Here is a 20,565-nt window from a genome sequence, read left to right as displayed (position 1 = left end):
ACTGAAAGACCAGGAGTTCCATAAATATTCCACACTGGAAAAACCTATTCATAGCAAATGCATCACTGGAAAGATCAGTTGCCAGAGAAAATATTCAAATCACTATATTCAGTAATTTATGGGGACATTTCATTAAAAACATAAATCCTATATAATTGTATATTATCCACCACTCAATAAGCCTGTTAAGAAAACTCCGTTCTAGCAAATACTAAACTAAAACAACTACATCAGTTATCATGTACATGAAATGTACACATATGCATGTATTGCACTATATCCAGCACACACAAAAACATGTATACCCATATACACCTCCAACATAATGTTTATCCACCACAGCCTACCCCATCTCATAATGTAATACTAATTTATCTTATTTGGTTGTCAACCTGTGAGTCCGTCTGTCTGTCAGCCTATTTCTATCTCGCATTGCACTTACACTGGCGCACACAGATATTGCACACTTACAAGTATACACTGGCCACCTGACCCCACCCATAATGTATTTCCTATTTTAATAATCATTGTTGTTACCTTGTTATTCTGTAAATTAGTGTTGACTACTGAATGTTTTCATTTCTATATAATTGTTAATCTTTATAAAAATAAAATTAGATTTAAAAGGGGGAGGGGCAAAACAAAACAAACAAAAAACATGCTTCTAAGATACAGTCTATGAGTTATGCCTAAATTTGGCCTCGGGAATATCCCTCTTTGGTGTCTAGCAGTAGTCTGCCAATTTTACTTTCCTTTCCGTACCATACATAATGACACAGGAGAATACCAGAACAAAAAAAGCTGGGTCTTTTTTGGGGGGGGTTGTTTTTTGTTTTTACATTGTTGTTGCCGCCATCATAGTTGACCTGTGTGATTTATACTTTTTTGGTGGTGATGGTGGTGGTTCTTTCCAAGTTCCTCAATTCCGTTCGGCTGTGGGACTTCATTGAGGAGCGTGAGCATCGCGGTGTTCCACATTACGACGATGAGGTCAACGAACTGGGCGAGCTGTTCATGCAGCTGTCAGCGGCTGGAGAGGAGGCCCACTGACCCCACCCACTGCCCTGCCCACTCACCCTCAAGCACCTGCTCAGAGCTACAGGCCCAGCTGAGGGGAAATCATGGGTTCATGTCTTTGGTAACTGTGCGCATTTTCTCAGCAATAGAAATGTACTCACCGGTAAAGCTTTTCCTGTTTATGATTTGAGGTGGTTTTCTAAGAAGAAGAAGAGGAGGAAGAAAAATCTTTTTACCTGTGGTACATTTTTGTGAAATGACAAATAGTATATGAATATGAAACTATTTAAAGGCACCTGTAGTGTTTCTGTAAGCTGCTATTCTTTCCTGATGCGTGTTAGAATCTTGCTGGTTTAAAAAGATTTTTAATGCGTTGGTATGTCCAAAGAAAATATGTTTTGTGAAAAAAAGACTGGTGAAACCTCTGGCACATCATGAATGCACTCAAGTAGTGTGTGTGTGAAGTAAGAAATATTGTGTATTTAAAATAAATGCTGTAATTGTTGCACTTAGGACAGTTTACAAAGACAACTTCGCTACTATTTTTGGGAAACATGAAATATTGGTGAAAAACATTCATTTTCTAGTTACCACTCATTCCTTATGTACAAACTTCAGTGTTTTTATGACTGCTTAGATATGACATCCCAACGAATACAAAAATAAGAATATTGAACCCTGTCCCATCTTGTGTACATTTGAAGGTACCTGATAAGGGTATATTATCCTGTTCTATCCTGTCTTGTTGAGTGACATTAGTGAGACTAATAAAATAGAGACAAATAAGGTGTTTGAGTAACAAAGTATTCTAACATAGTCATGTATGCTGTTGTCTTTTGAGAAACACTTTAAATATGGGGTTGACAAATGATTCTCAAGTGTATGTGGAACAGGGAATAATGTTTATATTGAATGGCCTCAGTTAATTTAATTGTAACAAAAAGTCTTTAAAATGCAAGTCCATTGAGTCCCACGAGTTCTCTTCCACTACTGAGATATAGTGTCTATATTGGCCTTGTTTGACCTTTCTCTATTCAAGACAGCAGGCTTTTAGTTAAATGTCAGCAGTATTTCAAATTAAGGCCTATACAAGAATACATGGGTTTATGGTTATCACTTTGATATTAAACACCTTCACCACATTACCATGTGGTATGTTCTAATATAACAAAAGGCATAATATAGCAACCACAGCACAGTAGCATTTAAGAACTGCCACAAGGGGGCAGTGACCTGACAACTGCTGTTTCAAAAATGTATCTGTACAGAATGAGGTACAAAGGGTCTGTTTCCCCTTATGACCTAAATCAACAACAAAGGTGTAGTATGTGTAGTTAACATACTTTTATTAAAATACAAAGCATAAACAGTCTTTCAAATGTCTGAGTTGGTCCTTGCTAACAAGCAATAACAGGTCAAAAATATTTGAACGTTCCTAATAATTTTAACAATAGTCATTTGTATCCACTCATCTTTGAGTCTTGAATTAGGTACAACTTAAAAAAAAAAAAAACAAAGATCACAACAATTAAACAACAAAAAATGCAATGCTATAGAGACATCTATATTAGATAAATTTGAACTGTACATCTACTTTGCTGGATAAGAGTAATTAACTTGAAGTGAACATCAATGCCTTCAAATGCAAACAGCTACTATTTGAGTTGGCACTTAAGGACAATAAAACTTGCTCTTAAACTCTTACCAAGAACCAACTGTTAAAGATGTGTCATTCTAAAAAACAAAACCAAAAGTTAGGGTTACTATGAACAGTATCTCTGCTTTAGCTACATTTTTGAAGCTATCATTTTGCCTTTTGCTTATATGCTAGGATTTGTGATATGGTGCACATCTCAAAGCCATGGTGATCAAATCAGAATAAAAAGTGCTATCTGTGGTTACCGCCACTGAAGTGATCTCTGGGCACTGGCAGGAAAGAAACGCAGCCATACACGATTCAGTTTTGTTTTTATCCAAACCCTTTGTGATGAGAACAAAGACCTGGGTAACACCAGACTTCCAGAGGCCTTTTGGTGATGAGCAGCAAGGTTGGATCACTTCTTTCTGATCACCACCTGCCAAAGAAACAAGGACATCCACTCTATCCTTTTCTGGAGCAGCACTGTTCAGGCTTGAGTTCACTTTGCAGGTTAAAAGAAGTACATGTGCTTGATTGTAAGGACTTTCCAGCCAGCATACTCGCCGGAGCACTTTGGCTTGGGAAAAAACCCAGCACTACTGCTTTAGAACACAGGGAGCTTCGTAGAGGTCAGGGTGAAGACGCCGATGTCCTCAGTGTGGGCAGCTCTGTGGAGAGAAGGCTCAGAAGCGCTGCGGTTGATTTTGGGCAAGGAGTACTGCAGCAGCTCTATGGAGGCCAGAATCTGAAGAACACAGGAATGAGCATCAGTCAGCAATGCTATTTCCAGAAAAGCCCTGGATAATAGAATAAGATAATATAAGCCACCTAATAATGATTGTTAAAGAGGTTGAGTATTAGACCAGACAAGGACAGTTACTTGAGGGAACAGAGGCCGGTCGTCTTTGGACTTCTTTATGCAGTCAGCAACAAGCCTCTTCATGGCTTTAGGGCAACTTTTGTACAGCTTGCTGAGGTCTGGAGACAAGTATCCTCTTCCTACCATGAATATGATCTGTCAAAGTGGAAAACAAATGAGCGCTTCATCGTACAAATTAAGTTTACATTTGCAACACCTGGCAATCATCTCCAAAAGGGTTGGAGAGGAAGGGAAGACAACAACAACAACAACAAACGGATCTCTTCAAAAATATATTGTACACTCCCATTGACTCTTTGAAAACAATACGTGCAAGTCCAGGGCACACAAGGGCGGGCGTGTGTGTGTGTGTGTGTGTGTGTGTGTTCACGTTCGCAAAGGAATGTATGAGGGAGTCTTTCTGCCACAAACAGCCAAGCCAAACTGAAGGCCACGGTGCTTGCTGGTGTGCTCTCTGCCTGACACTCTGGGTCAAGGTTTCTAAATTTAGCACCCAGCTCCAGCCCAAGCAGAAGTGGCTGTGGGCAGGCTGTGCTACTCCAACACCAAAAGCCAAAGCTACAGAGCTACCATCAAGAAGCAGCAGGAGAAAGGAGACAGTAGCTTTCATGAATACGTCCCAATTTGAACACAAATGGAAGGCTAATCCAAACTCTGAAATGTAATACTGTATGATAATAATACCATATATATTAGAGAGACATACTTTTACTGTTTAGTATGACCATACTCTATTTCAAGCTACTTGTGACTACGTTGCACGCCAAAACATTTATGCATTTTTTAAGGCAAAATATTTTTAATAAAGGGAGGAGTTCAAGTGGCACATTATTAATTACTTAATGTTATCATTATTAATTATAACAAAATTATTGTTGTTGCTGCTGCTGCATTCAGTCACAAACTCATATCTAAAAACTAATTCCAATTACCTACAAATTTCTAGCTAGGTATGGTCTCTCTTTTATAATCATATCATAATGAAATGTCTTTCAGATCAGTAGTTTAGTTACCTGATCCCTATTTGCAATCATAGAGTATGGAAGCTCCCCAGTCATCAGTTCATAAAGGACAATGCCATAGGAGTACACATCTGACTGGAAACTGTAGGGGTTCTTCTCCTGCATGCGGATTACCTCCGGAGCCTGCAGAACAGAGGGGTTATTCATTAACACTGCACAGGTAATCAAGGCCTGTTGAGCACATTGGGTATCCACTTTGTTTCACACAGTTGCATTTATCAGGATGCATAAATGCTACTATTACTACAAACCGAACACTGAGCCACTATGTAGCTGATAATGCTAGCGCTTGCCAAACCATATGAATACATCTTTAAGACAAACTGTATAAGCCTGGTACAATTTAATGCTTCGGTCTATATCATGAACCAGACCACAGTGAAATCCAACAGACATGACTCCATCCATTGATCTAATAATGCATCTTTCCACGCACCATCCACAGTATAGATCCTGATGGTTGCTCCACCTGATGGGAGCCGCTCCATCTCGTCTTCACAGTTGCCAAACCAAAGTCTCCAATCTTCACTGTAAGGCCTTCATGTAAGAAGATATCTGCAGATTCAGCTTAAGGGGTAATACAGATCCCTACTATTTCAAATCAATGCATACTTCAATTTTAATAGCCAGTGGTTTGGCTATACTTTGTATGAACCTTAGATATCTAGGACATGTTTATTTAAAGGATACTATTTGACTTCATATCCCGGTGGATAATACTCTTTGCATGAAGATAGCTAGGAGGAAAAACAACATGGATGATCATAAGAGAACAATACATACTGATTGCTATACTCAACCATGCAATTTCTCTCTAGTTTATTTTTCTTAACCGTTGAAATGTTCATGTGATATTATGCATTAGGTTATGTAACATTGCCAATGACTGAAAAGCTGAGATTTCAAATAACACAACAGGCAGGTGTTGATAGAATATGCAGCCGGAGGGCATCATCATCTTGCTTCATCTTGGCTGGCCCTTTGAGCAAGGTCAGTGACCCCTAACTGACTCTGCCATGTAACATGCTGACTCCCACACTCTAAGCCCAGTGTGCTTTCATGTATACCTGTCTGCCTACCTTGAAAGGCAGAGCTGGGTTACACAAAGAGAAGAGTTCTAATGTAACAATGCGATTCGAATTCAACTATTTGAGAAGTGCCTTCTCAACATCAAGAATCACAAAAAAACAGCCTCCATGTTTACATATAAAACACCTCTATAATGAGTCACTAAACACTTTCCCCCAAATTCACGTGTCTGGGATGGAAAAAAGGCCAAATATAATCTGTTATGACAAACACAAATGCTGCATGCTAGTAAAAGAATCACTGAATATTACTCATTAACACATTCATCATCAACAGCAGCAGCAGGCCTACACTTGTACTGCTTGCAGCCACCAATCAGCATCATGCAAACTGCATGCCAATATCATCATACATTAGCCTCAAGCTGCATGACATTACCATCACACACTAGCCTAAAACTACACACTGAGGTGTTAAGTAAATATGGTTCTTGACCCTGCAAAACATTTTCTGAACAGAAAATGTGCATCATGCAGCTAAAACAGTAGTAGCAGCCTGAATTCTGCCTGTATTTTTGTCCATACTATCAATTTGATATTTGCCAAACTAATACTTTAGGACCCTCTTCGTAGCCACCTGATCTCAGTCCCAAACTCACTCCATGCCTTGAGCTGTCTGCCTGGCGATGTCGATCAGCTGGAGCATCTGCAGCTTGGTCTCCTGCATGTGCAGATGTTTGTACAGACTGCTCCCCTCGCACCACTGCGTCACGATGGCCAGGTTGTCCTTCGTCATGTAGCCCATGAACAACAAGATGTTGACATGCCTGGTCTTCCTGGAGCGGAAAGATCACAGGCTGTACAAGGCGGTTGTCAACACGGAGTGCATCACAGGAGATTAAAAGGAGTGCATGTACCAAATAAAGCAAACATGGATAACAGCAAATGGACGATAGTAGCCACCAAAATGGCCTGCTGCCCATTAGCTTTTAGCCGTTATTAGCAATGTTGGTCTTTTGTTTAAACCATTACTTAAATAAATGTGCTGGATTGGAGATTGGATAGAGAATTTCCCTGGTAAACTTTTTTTTTTTTTTTTTACATCATTCCACCTGTCATCTAATCCTGTTCCTTTTTGTTTGCAATGTTATTGGACAATTCAAAGTGTTCCATATCCATAAATCTCTCACCTTAGAACCGCCACCTCATTGCGAAAAGCCTGGAACTGCTCTGGTGTTGGATCTTTGACCTTTAAAATCTTCACAGCAACATCACCTGGTCCATACACCAAAAATGTCATAACAAAACCGTGTGCAGGTTCTCACTGAATAGCTGACAAAACAGAGAAAATATAAATCTTTTTCTTATTTTATGTATCCCTGTAACTGTGCCTTGTGATATCAGGAGGTCAAAGTGTTAATTTATTTTAATTCACACCTATTTTAAAACAAACACTTCTGGTTATAATTTGCTGGAGAGACTTCTAAAAAGTAGGTGAATTTTTACTTTAATCTACCTTAATGTTCCCAGATTACCAGTTCATAGGCTGATGTTACTTACCATGCCACTTCCCTTTGAAGACCGTGCCAAAAGACCCCGAACCAATTCGAGAGTGAAGAACCACTTCACTGGCCTCTATCTCCCAGTAGTAGCTGGAATCTCTCTTCTCCCTGGGCCGCTGAAGGAGAACATGGGCTCGACCGGTGTGCAAGACACAAATGGAACTTTACTCTGCAGACTATACACCAAATATATATTACAAATTTACATTTTTAATGGAAAAATGGAGGGATATATATATTTTTTTTTTAAAACAGGATTTTAATGGGATGTTTCACCAAATAATGAATAAAGTAAAAAATAATAGAAGGTCCCCAAACCTTTATAACTTTTTTGCTATTTTTTCATTAGTTATTTCTTGATATGTTACTTCACAGCTTTTCATTGAAAAACACAGGTCTGGGGAAAAAACAAGTTTGTGTTGACCAACATAACATGCATTTAAAGCAGTGGAAAAAAGGGTGTAGTCCACCACTCACAATTCTGTTTTTTTCCTGAGTGTTAGATGAAAGTGCCTTCTCCCTAGTGACCGGAGCTGGAGTTTTTGACTGGAACTGTCCTGTTGGGCTGAGATTAGGAGGGCTCCCTGCACATTTTCCAACAAAGGGGAACAAGAGACAGGCAGATGTGACATGCAAACTTCCCATCAAGGAATTTCATGGGGTTTGTTGATATTGATGAATGTCTTACCTGATTCCTGACCTAAGGCATCCTATTGGGAAAAGGAAATGGCACAAGGTATTCAATTCAGTTTTTTGGTCACATTTTACATTACATTGGCCTAACAGAAATGTAACGATCTAATGCAAGAAATTCTTGTGTGAAAGATCATACATAAGCAGGAAGTGACCCATTAAAAATGCATTACTGTATTATTACAAACAACCGTGTGCACACTTATGCTGGTGATTCAGAGCTTGATGGTGCAGTGCTGGTTTAGATGCATTACCTCAATTGCAACTCCATCCACAGGCAGGGTGGTGCTGACCATGTGGACATTGGGAGTGGACGTGGAGCGCTGCTTGTGAAAGAGAGAGGCCCCAGAGGATGGAGTGGGTGCAATATAGTTGAAGGCATGAGGGGTGGAGTGTCTATGATGGGCACTGAAAAAGATGAAGGCATGAGGGGTGGAGTGTCTATGATGGGCACTGAAAAAGATTATTTTTGAGTGGAAAACAGCTTAGGGGCTTTGTTCAAATTAAAGTGTTATATTTATTTATCCTTCTTAAGAAGGAAAGTTTTATTTAAATGCCAAGACAAATGGAGCCTGAAACTTTGCCCAAAACAGCCCCAAAAACACTACAGCTTTTTGTAGGAGGTGGACAGTAATGGGTTTTGCACTTAAATGGCATTTCAAGTACCAGTTTGATACAAATATAAACATGAGTCTCAAAGCATGATGGAAACAAATTCATAACCTTGAAAAAAAAAATAGTTCAATCTGCTTTTGTAAATTAGAAATCTTTATGATCTGAACACTGAATATTAGATTCCTCTCCTTTGCGCTAATGTATTTCCATTGCCTAATGCATTCATTAATGGTGCTGATGCACGACTCCTTTACTACATTCTGAGAGGCTATTTCTGGTTTAACAGGAACACCCTTAAGAAATTATTTCATTTCCCTATTGCTAAAAGTTTCTTATGCATTCAAGAGCTGATTTGTTACATTCAGTATAGGTGGTAAACAAAACATTTTTACAGGTTCTTCATGAAGTTGGTTCATTTTCCTAATAATTTAAGGTTGATTTGGACTTTGTTTCAGCTTTCTATTTGTTTGATTTTTTGCTCGACATAAGTGTAAAATGACAGCCCGTACTTCATTAACAACTTCTCTCTACACAAGAGTTATGTTATCCAATTCTCAAAGGGCAGGTGTGACTGCATGTTTTCCTTCCAACCATGCAGGAGCATACCTGATCAACTGTTTGAACATGAAGTCCAATTAAATAAAAAAGTGTGGAATAAGTGTGGAATAATTTGTGGATCATTTTTTGGATGTAATGACAAACTACCGCTACGCCAGCATTGTACCGACAAGACAGAAGAACCCTGCTCTACACCATGCTGAAAAGATGCCAGTATTGTGCTGTTCCCACAACAACTTGGACATCCTCCAGGCTTAATACAGGGTTAGGCATTCCACTGAAACTACCCTCCTGGCAGTCACTGAAGCTCTCCAGATATGCTGACTATCCTGACTTATGACTTTCACACTACAAATCATCGGATGTACATATCCACACTTTCCAACTTGCGCTTCTGGTGCTGCGCCCTCTCTTAGTTTGCATCACAACATCAAGATACCAAGTAGCCTGGTAATGGTCACTTTCTAATGAAATAAAGTAAAGCTGTTTTAGGTAAACGCATCACAGATTTGTGTCGCACATTTGTAAAGCCTCAGCTCAGAGACCAGCTCACTTTGGAGACTTCCATACAGCTACTGAAGCTAGAGAGGGCAAGTATATTGAAGGAATCCGCTGTGAGGAACATGTTAAATGATCAGATAATGAGAAAATGCTTAGTGTAAAATATGTCACAATAAATGGGTGTATGATGGAGGTATGACAACTTTGATCTAGTCTATATTGTTAGAACAGTGGTCCCAGTTCAGAGTGGTCTTTTGCTTGGTGGACTACATGCCCTTCAAATTTTCAAACATCACACAGCAAATGTAAATTTATTTGCACTATCACCAGTACACATTACATACATACACATTACATACAACATTGCCCCTTACTGGATACATCCTGAACTATGATAACAAACATTCTTATGCTAACCTTAGAGTTAATTAGGAAATTATAAGGAGTATTGATTATTATTGTTTTTAACTGTACCTTTAAGTGCAAGTATTTAGATACTTCAGAAACACCAAGAAGCAGCCAAAATTTTTGTACTTCTATTCAGGCTAGGCCTACCTTAAAAACCTCATATCCCTAAAACTGGTGGTGCCCATGGGCCACTTCTTGTCCAGTTTTATTGCCATCTATGCAAATTCACTTGGCTCAGTCCTCACTGTCTTTCTTACCATTGCTATAATAACTGTAGATCTTTTCACCCTGTCTATCTCATCTTTCTCATCTTAGATATTAGTAAGAACCTTAGGATGGCTGTCGACAACCAGCTAACATTCTTAGCATTCATTGCCAGGTTTCAAAGCATATGTAACTTGACTGCTTGTGTGTTCTACATTTGAAAATTTATGACTCTCACTTGCTAAAAAGTTTATCTTTGCTCAATGAGAATGTGACCAAATGGTGGTTCTTGTTATAGTATTGCCATTAAAGTTGCATTTAATAAAGCAAGAATAAGTTTCTTACCAGATTCTCTGAGTAGCTTCTATCATTATGCCTTCTACTATATGCACATTTTTGTACAGCACTCTAAAACACATCTGGTGTAACACTGGTGTAACAAAAAAGACAGCATTCTCTCTTACCAAACGAACTGGTATGGAAAGCTTCAAAATCTTTACCATTGATGATAAGGTTCATTTAAAAGTAGTAAGGTTAAGTTTATTGGCAAAGTACAATGGCTATGTGAAAATGCTATATTCAGGGAATGCATGCAAAAAAATGTCTTGATAATTTATCCACAGTACATTGCTCAATTGTTGGGCTGTAGGGGCCCAAGTTATACATATAGTCTAGAAATGGAGCAGGCACAAACCTGACAGGGAATCGGGACAAGGAGTCTCGCTTCCGCCGAGATGTGAGAGGTGGAAAAGAAGGAGCCCCACCTTCCCCAGGTGTGGGAAACAGTCTGGGAGATGAGGAGACAAATGAGAAGGATATTTAGTGTGCCATATCATATAACTAATGCTCCCAATCACCTGCTAGCACAATGTGAACTGGCCAAATAGTAACAGCGTGGCACGACCAAATAAACACCATCAATCTCTGAAGGATCACAGATAGACCTGACATGGAGTGACACAGCCAAGCCACATGATGACAATCCTATTCTTCTCTCTACTAGCGTCACCAAACATTGAGACTTCACCTGACCCATTACAAGCCCATAGAGTTGCAGGATGCAAACGACACACAATATTTTTCGATGTTGCCAGAAGAATTTAGGAACACCAGCAAACGCACGGCAGGACAGAGATCAGCAGTAAAATAGGCCATTGTGCAAAGCCTGTGCTTATTTTCATTGATGGGTATCTACAGAAGGACTGTATGCAAAATATCTCGTGTGCACTGCTAGCAACAAATATCATTCTGTGACTAGTATAAAATAGGTTAAAGAAAAGATTACATCTTCGTGCTCACAGATCCCATTAACTTTCAAGTGACCTCTCCAGTTTGTACTCCATAACGATCAATTTACAATTTACAGTCATTTTAGAATTTTAGTAACAAAAATGCAAAATTGAGCATATGAAAATATACTGATGATGAATTATGAATGTAAATAACTAAATGAGTATAGCATAGTATTAGGCCCTTGGTTTAACCTTATAACTGGTACAAGAGTCAAACTTACAGGAGTTGTCGAATGTTACTCCAGTCAACACACATGGTGGGGACCCTGGTGCTGCAGTGCTCATGGAATTTGTAGCCACATGTCTGACATCTGAAGCCATGTAAGAGAAACTTCTGGCATATGTCACAGAAAGCTAGCTTTAGAAATGTTTTTCGTACCTGTGAAGAGGGTAATGAAACAAATTACAAATAGTCAAAAAAGAACAAAGTAAAAAATGAACAAGGTAAATCATTTCATTACATATAGAAGCTTGACACAACAAATAGTGTCTCTAAATATTCTTCAAGACAGCTCACAAAATTGTGCGTTGTCAAGGGTACGTGATCTAAGACTTCAACCAGTAGCTCCTCCCCTATGAGTGAGGTAGAGTCAGTGTTCCAATCCATACGGGATTTTTTGCTAAAATGAGAATGGAGAAAAAGATCATTTAGCTTTTGTTTTTATTTCAGCATGACCTTAAACAAAAAATCCAATTGTAAAGTTGCCAAACCTATGTACTATGCAAACATAAGCTTGCTTTTCTTTACTACATAGTAAACGCTTTACCACCTAAAAGGCACCATGTACATGATTATGTTTCACGTTCAATCGAGCCACAGTTTCAGCTCCTGAACCTTTATACCACTTGCAAGTAACCCAGCTAACCTAATTCACAGACATTAAACACCTTTTTCTAGTATTAGACATTCATGGTTTCATCCGAATACAGATCTAAATAATCATGAACTAACTTGGAACAGTAAGTTAGCTAGTTGGCTAGTTTACCTTCTGGGCTGTTCTGGGTGGAGCCTGAAAACAGCACAGCACTCTGGCTGCAGTCCTCTGACTTTGAGGGCTTTGATTAGGCAGTTGTGGAGGGTCATGCCTGGTCGCACATTCACCTGAGTGGGTACAAATGGCAGTCTCATTGTGACAGCTGACATATTGCACAGGACATGGAGAGGGGACAGAACTGAGCTGTGGTTCTTCTGACTGAGATCTCAGTGATGATGAAAAACTATGCATGAATAAATCAATATTCATGTACGAAATAGAAACACACTTCAGTAGAAGAATGGCATACCCATATTTTTGGTTTTGATTGTTTGGTACTACATATATAGTCAACACCATATGCTCATTAAATTAATGTGTACCGTCCTTACAAGAGGGGCAGATTATTACACAACTTACCACAGTTCGCTGCTTGTTCGGCAGATAAACGCGAATTGTATTAGCTTTGGAAGAGTCTGGGATTTTGCCATCATCCGATGAGCGTCTCTGATAAGGAAAGCCCTTGGGAATGGTAGGAGACATGCAGGGATCTTCAAACACAGAGTCTTTAAATCCAAACCCATTACTCAGGGTCTTCCATGCCCCTTGAAGGTGCTCCATTGGACCGGACTGCAGACCTCAATATTCTACACCAAAGAAAAACAATGATCAGTACATAAATGATTCACTCCAATTCTACAACTACAAATAAGATATCCTATATGGAATCATAGCGATCTTATTACTGAATAAGCTTTCAGTCATTAACTGTTAAATTACTGTTATTAATGCAATTTAAAGATGCACAGTCCACACTACCTGCCAATAAATGAGATGGAAAAAAATAGGCCCCACAGTAATTTTACAAGTAAATTATGCACAGAGAAGCAACCTGTGAAGTAGAGTCAAAAACAAACAAACACACCTTATAACTGTTATGAAATAATTAATGATCAAAAGTGCCTCAGTTTTTGTACTCTTTTCTACAAGGAACATGTATTCCATATCACTAAAGTCCACACAAATAAGCAACAGCTAGATTTGTGAAAAGAGCAAAATGTGAAGGAATGCATACAAAAACTACTATAAGTTGAGCAGCAAAGTGCTTTTTGATATTATTTTTGTGGTTTCTTATCCTCACCTTACCTTACTCATGATGTTTCACAAGTTCTGTAAAACATCAGTTGTATGAAGGTGATGCATTATACATGCACACTTACAGTCACCAGTCATGACCATGTCGGTCATGTGAAAATGTGGCAAGCTGCGAGAGTGCTTAGCCATCAAATGCCCACCGCAAGCTTGATCAGAATTGTGATAAGACTAAGACTGTTGTCTTCACATGTAGATCGTTAGAATGGCATAGCTCTATGTATTAAATTTCCTTTTGACAATGTTCAAACAATAGTTCTATTTTTGGTAAGGATCTATGTTGGTGTGCACACTGCTATCGTTTTAGGCATGACACTGCAGGATAAGCAAGCTGACACTGCAAGGATTGTGTTCAGAGCACTGGGCAAATATGCCCAGTGACGGACAAGCCACTGCAAGCAACTGTGTGGTTTTAATTGACTTTGCTGTCCACATCTGCATTTAGAGTCATGGGGGCTCATTGTTCTAACATTAGAAACTTGTTTAGCCAGTCTGTGCACTTACAAAAAAAAACAAAAAAAACAAGACAAAAGTTGTACTGTTGATTTTTCCATCAGCATGTAGCCTCACTGCAAGCTGAGACTACATGACACAAACCTGATCAAGGAAATCAATGATATAAAAAAGAAACTACATTATTTTCACGAAAGGAGTATATGCAAATGGAAACTTTCTTGCAGCATTCAGCATCATGCAGATGAGAAGGACATTATTTTAGCCTTGTATCTATTACTTTAAGGCATATCAAATGAACATATTTTTTAAAGCTTTCAGCACATGTCAAAAAGGTGCTAGCCCAGAATCTGGCCAGCATCCTATACTGCTTGTGCCAAATGATCATCCTATTTAAAGTGGTGTCTGTTTCCTGTGAACTTGGCTGACTGCATAACCTGCTTAATTAAAACACCTGTCTGCAGATATGATCTCATCTAGGACAAAAGACAGATTTTTCAACATATCTTCCACTGGACCAATCAGGAACCACCTCCTGTCCCATGCCGAATGGCCTCCAAGTTCACTGCCATGATCATTACAAGTTTAACAGCCCACTTAACATCCCTACCATGGACTGCAGTCTTAGCATGCAGGGTCTGGTTTGAGTACAGCAACAAATTAATCAGAAGCCTCAGCAAAACAGCTGCTAAACATGTATAATGCATTCTTGATTTACTGCACTTAAATGTTTCTAAAGTAATCATGGAGTCAGTCTTGGGGTGTTTCTTACTGAGGTGTTCATGACCAAGGGATTTTAATCCCTAACTGAGGAGCCGAAAGCAGATTTCATCTTTTGGGATGTTCAGGTCAAGACAAATAAACAATTGTGGGGGAGGGTAAAAGAAAGGCTCAGCCAGCGCTTTGCTTCTCTTGGCTCAAACTTCCAATGTAATATCCAAGTCAGCAGTGGCACTCTAACAGGTTGACACTATATGATCTACTATATTGTGGATTTGTCTTTAAAAGTCACGTAATGTAAGTTCTGCTCAAAAGAATCATGTGAGAATCATTTCTAACAAGACAAAGCTTAGAGCAAAAGCACAAAGACCAGTAAATAGAACAAGAAACAGCACCAAGATGGATACACAAATTTGTTAATTCACACAGCATTCACAGTAGAAGCCTTGAAGATGGGATGCCACTGTTTTGTCTTCATTCGTTATCGGCTACGTGAACATTAGGCATACTGCCAAGTGCTAAAATAGCTAGGGTAACGCTTACTCTACTTCCTAGTAGACAGAAAAGATAACCAGGCTTTGGGACCAGCTATGGAAATTTCTCCAATGCCACAACGCTGATGTCAGCCACAATAAAGCTGTGTCTATATCAAAACTACAACCTACCAGTTAGAAATTCTGAACTCTATGGGGTAAGGCTGCAAAACATGCAATATGCAGGCCATTTTTAAAAACTTTTTCAGCAAAGTCATTCTGTAGTAAACCTTGGTGTAATAACCCTGCAAGATAAGTAAGACAATTGGAAAACTGGGTAAATTATTTCCCGTCACGTCTTTTCATCCTAAAGACTTTAAGAGATTAAAATGTCCTTTACCAAAGCACTATAAGCAATTCAGGGCCAATAAGTGATCTGACAGACATATCTAAAATGCAAAAACACTGGATCATGTCATGCTTAAAACAATTATTGGACATGTCATAGCTGTTTCGGTGTACGTCAAACCTTAAAGCCTAAATATTCTTTGCAAACTAAATGTTTTAAGTTCTTTTAAACGTACAACAACCTTTGCATAACTGTTAGCAGTACACAACCGAATCACCGTCTGCAAATAAACATACCTAGGCTAGCAAACTTTACTGGGAGAACGGGTAATGCCTCAAGCATTATAGTAAACGAATATAGCTAGCAACAAGCGTTATAACAACATGTATAAACACAACAGTGTTAACAAACGTCCGTTTCACACTAACCAACATTTTTAATATTTCGGTCCAAAATTTATGGCAAGTCCCCCATGCACACTGGACACCAGTAAAATTTAAAGGCAACACAATGACAGAAGTTGGCGAGCTGTTGCGCTTTAAAACGATTTCATGTGAATCTAAGTATTGCTTCTATATATTGCAGTCCCCGGTTTAATCCTAATCTGTCAGAGACTGTTCTTTAATTAGATACATCGCCTCAGAAGCAAGTAACTTACCATGGAAAGTTGGGGAATTGTTGCTCCGCCATGACTACGGCTTGAGGAAAAAGTGTCGACATAGTGACATCATCGATGTCGACGATACATCAGGCATAAAAAATTGTCAAGACCTTTTTTTTCTTATTACAGTTAATCAGAATTGCAAGATTCTTAGATTTTAGCATTTCTTACAACAAAGGGGTGGAAAGACCAACCATACCCAGTATATGAAATGTCCGCTGTTTTAATGGATTGTCGTAAGTTCCACACCGACAATGCTTTAGAGTAGCTGAATTTTGCAGCAAATTAATCGGTGGTAAATTCTTCAAACTGATTATAGATATTCAATGGCTATTTCGGCCTAAGCGTAAAACCACTATAAACTGTCAAACGAGTCAACACTGAGGGTACTGACAATAGGCAGACAATTAACATGTGAATAGATATATAGATATAGATCTCTTTGTTGCTGCTAAAAATGCTCTTTGAAATGTTGTTTTGTAAATTTACGTTTACTAATACGTTACATTCGAAAAAATAACCGAAATATTTGGTTTGTGAACGGTATATACTAAAGAAAAAGCATGCTCCTGCATAAACTATTAATACGTTACAATACAATAATATATTTTAGGAACTTCGGTAAGTGGCTTCTCGACAAGTTCACAATTCCTAAGCAAGGACCCAGTGAAGGTTTTCTTTTTAGAAACATTTTCCGCTGGACTGATTTCCGCTGTGGGAGATGCATTTATTGTACGTCTTAGTTTAAGCCTACGCTGTTTTCCAAAATTCTCTATAAATCTTTACATTCTCCATATTACATGGGAGATTAGTGCATTATGTTCAGAATTCTCGACTGCATCTGGTTTAGGGTGCCTATTTTAATAACTCCTGAAAGGAGGACATACGGGGAATGGGGGTATGACACCACAACATTCAAATCAAATCAAAATGTATTTATATAGCGCTATTTACAACAGATGTTGTTACAAATCAGCTTTACAAATGTGCAAGTCCAAGCCCGCAGTGAGCAAGCCAAGGGTGACAGTGGCAAGGTAGAGCATAAGGAAGAAACTATGAGAGGAACCAAGACTCAAATGGGGGGCCCATCCGCCTCTGGCCAACAACAGTCACCACAATAATAACAATTTTGAGAGAAAAATAAAATATTCTAGCTAGTTAGCTGACCATTTTGATCTTGAAATCTGTAATATAAATTAATGTTTTACTCTCCAAACTTGGCACCTACTTGCCTTATTTATGTCTGGCATAGTGTACAAGTTATAAATTATAAAATTAACCTTTTCTATCTCTTTGAAATGAAAGGGTGTGCTGACCACTGAGACTGAAACTGTTCTCCTTCAAAAGGAAAGGATGTGCTGACCACTGAGACTGAAGCCATTTTTCTTTAAGGTGTTTTCACACAGTTGCACACATCCTAATTGACTAGCAATTAGAGTATGGACTCTCTGTGGTTTTTGTCATTAGGTGAGGTACAGGACGATCTGTTAAGCCAATGAACTACAAGGCATTTGTTTTGACATGTAGGTGATCCCGTGTCAGAGGCTCAAATAATATTGGAAACCAACAGCCCGTTCACTACAGAAGGATGACAAACAGGTGTCCATCCAGGTGTTACAGGACGGAGCTGAAAAGCCAGACTATCCTGCCTAAAACCAGGTTGGTCAGAAGAATATTTATCAGCCTGTCTAGCACCACAGCAATGAGCCACAGATAAACCTTATGTTTGGGTTATTAGACATGACCTCATCTGTGCTTTAGGTTAGGTACACCCAGAACCCACCAAGCAATAAATACCTTTAAGAGTCAAATTCCTAATTACCCAGCAAAGATTTATCTAGAATGAAATACTATGAATTCCAGAAAAATAGCACCTCATTATATTTACTGTGAAGGACTGTGAATGGCTCTGCAATGAAGAAGCCTAACACAAAGTGTTTAGGCCGTAAAAGCCTAAACTCTCTCAGTCAGGTTTTATGTCATCCTATCCCAGAATTCTTGCTGAGTTCGGTCAACTGCATCATGACTGAGAATGTCTGATAAGAGTTTCAGGTTCCATCCCAAAATTCCTAGGAAGTACCTCATTCACCCCTTTGTAGGAAGTGTCAACCAAGTACTTCCACAAAGGCTTCCACATTCTGTAATTGAACTAAACATGTAATATTTTGAAATGTCCCTCACTGTGGACAAGATAAAGTCTTTAACCCCTCAAAGTACTGGGCCCAAATAAACAATATGGTTTGGTCATAGTGTAGAGAAAAGATAAATGCCTATACTGTCTCTTTTTCTTACACTTGCTTCAATTTTGCAATGAGTGCCTACAGATGGAAGCCCCATCTGTAGGAAACATAATCTTCTCTGTTTCATTAAATAGCACTGAGAATCACAGTTGTGGTGACAACTTGGTGTTAATTACAATGTCAGATGAAATGGCAACAGTGGTCTTGGTGGTACAGTGTTGAAGGCAAAAATGGGGACCAGCCAGAGCCAAAGCACAGGAACAAAATCTATACGCATGTTCTAAACTCTAATATCATTTAAGCACCAATGTCAGACAAGAAGACAAGAGCTGCTCTCTGTCTGCATTAAGTTCCCTGAGGAACGAGCCAGCAGAGAACCACACGTGTCTGAGGGTGACCATCAGGAAGTAAGAGAAATGACTTAGAATTTAATCAGTTTCTTAATTTCAACCAATAACCAGCAAAGTAAGATGGCAAGAACAGGCACCTCTGTAAGCACCTCTCAGGGCCTTTGTAATGAATTATGCACAATGTTTTTTTTTAAATAAAAAGCTATTACGTCTCTGCATTCTTCATTATGCCAGTTCTTCCAGAATGTGTTGGTTCCAAATGTAAATACAGAGAACACACTTTCATAGCTCTATTTCAAGTTCTTAGTTAATTTAACTGGAAACAGTGAATCAATTAAAACTACCAGTATGGTCAACAGCTTCAATACTCATTTTCCCCCAACAATTGGGATTTAAATGAAAACAAAGAAAAAACACACATTCCGACAATTTACCCATAAATAAAGGGTAGTGCACTTTTTCTCATATTATTTTGCCTTTAGTACAAAAAAATCTTGAAAACAGAGCAAAGCAATTTTGATGTCATTATCCCAATACTTATTCACTTTATATAAAATGGATAATGATCTTTAATTACCAGTACTTTTTTGACTCCGTATGGTTAAATACAAGTAAAATTCCAAAGCACCCCATAAAGTCCATACAAAAAACATGCAAGAAATAATTTTATCTGAATTAACATTGCCATCAACTGGCCATTGAAGTGCATCACAGTCTTGGTAGTGACCCATCTTATGTAGTTATTTATAGGAAGTTACTGTCAAAATAATACATTACTTTTTCATTTATAATTGAAAGTTAAAGCAATTATATTTCCAAATTAAGTAAAATGCACATGAGATCTTCATTTCACCAGCTGTTGAACTAATTCAAATGATAAATCGTTTTAATCAGGCTGAACTGTGGGCACATAATCCAACCAATATAAGAAGTCGAGGTAAAATAAATAGCACTTTAAATTTTACACTTCCATGAGCTCTTTAAGTTCTGAATTGCAATCTATATTTGGGCAATTAAAACTATGTTACTTTCAGCTAATGCCATTACCACACAAGTCACTTGTGGTCAAGCTGTATACCATTTGTTGCTTATGATTAGATCCAGACAAAACAATGGCAAAAAACCTTTAGATAATATAAGTGCTTAGTATATAAGTATCTGCTTATAAATGCCACTCACCAGAATCAGGAGGGATCAGATAAATCAGTCCATTACAGACTTCCTTCTCAAAATCAACCAAGAAGAAGTACTGAATTTGAGCTTCCCAATCAGATGCCATGATTAAAAAACAAACAAACTATTCATTAAGAGTAATATCAGTAAATACTTCAAATCGCACTACATATATCTTAAAACGGAGTTCCATGTATTTGAAAATATTGATGATATTGTGATCTGCAGAGTAGGTTCAACTCCCTAACAAATGAAACTCCTCTCTTCAAATCCCAGGACATCACTAATGCACGCAGCTCACGTGGTCAGAGATTGGAAACAGAGGCGGGGAATGTGGGGACGACAATCTCACTGCTGAGTTTTAAGGTATTCCCGCAATGTTACACTTGTATTTAGAAAGCAAGCAAGACAACACTATGAAAAAGATATTAAGGGTCGCATTATTGCAGTAGATATTCTGATTAAAATGGTAATAATATTTGATTATTATACATTAGACTCACCAACTATTATAAAAACTGCTTCTTGTGAAAAAGAAAGAACATTCATATTACACAACACGGTGTCACGATTACAAGTGTTAAGATTTTCCTCATATTGA

General features: G+C 38.4%; 2 protein-coding genes across 4 annotated transcripts in view; one reads left to right on the top strand and one right to left on the bottom strand.

Moving 5' to 3' along the window:
• The window catches only part of mkrn2 (makorin, ring finger protein, 2), a 13,795-nt gene extending 11,972 nt beyond the window's left edge, over positions 1-1,823 (top strand). The window contains exon 8 of the mRNA XM_035520547.2: positions 916-1,823. Coding sequence (XP_035376440.1) covers positions 916-1,050 — 135 coding nt within the window. The 3' untranslated portion in view covers positions 1,051-1,823. The remainder of the gene's footprint in view (positions 1-915) is intronic.
• A 523-nt stretch (positions 1,824-2,346) lies between these two features.
• Positions 2,347-20,200, bottom strand: raf1b (Raf-1 proto-oncogene, serine/threonine kinase b). Of its 3 annotated transcripts, XM_081705067.1 has the most exons (18): positions 16,199-16,465; positions 12,814-13,040; positions 12,406-12,521; positions 11,937-12,039; positions 11,641-11,798; positions 10,822-10,914; positions 8,096-8,294; positions 7,837-7,858; positions 7,626-7,732; positions 7,147-7,264; positions 6,777-6,861; positions 6,246-6,422; positions 5,249-5,295; positions 4,995-5,113; positions 4,550-4,681; positions 3,537-3,671; positions 3,221-3,401; positions 2,347-3,092 (listed from the first exon to the last, which is right to left on the bottom strand). In XM_081705067.1, the coding sequence occupies exons 2-17, from the start codon at positions 13,012-13,014 to the stop codon at positions 3,261-3,263; spliced, it is 1,953 nt and encodes a 650-aa protein (XP_081561193.1). In that variant the 5' UTR covers positions 13,015-13,040; positions 16,199-16,465; the 3' UTR covers positions 2,347-3,092; positions 3,221-3,260. The 3 variants fall into 3 exon arrangements, with proteins under 3 accessions (XP_081561193.1, XP_081561192.1, XP_026871093.1); XM_081705066.1 differs by lacking the exon at positions 16,199-16,465 and adding an exon at positions 19,971-20,200 and having other exon boundaries at positions 2,347-3,401; XM_027015292.3 differs by having other exon boundaries at positions 2,347-3,401; positions 8,096-8,249; positions 16,199-16,458.
• Positions 20,201-20,565: the final 365 nt, after the last annotated feature.

This window comes from Electrophorus electricus, chromosome 22 (genome assembly GCF_041902795.1).
Source record: "Electrophorus electricus isolate QZ-2024a chromosome 22, ASM4190279v1, whole genome shotgun sequence".
Taxonomy (NCBI): domain Eukaryota; kingdom Metazoa; phylum Chordata; class Actinopteri; order Gymnotiformes; family Gymnotidae; genus Electrophorus; species Electrophorus electricus.
This window is presented reverse-complemented; position numbering and strand designations above follow the sequence as displayed.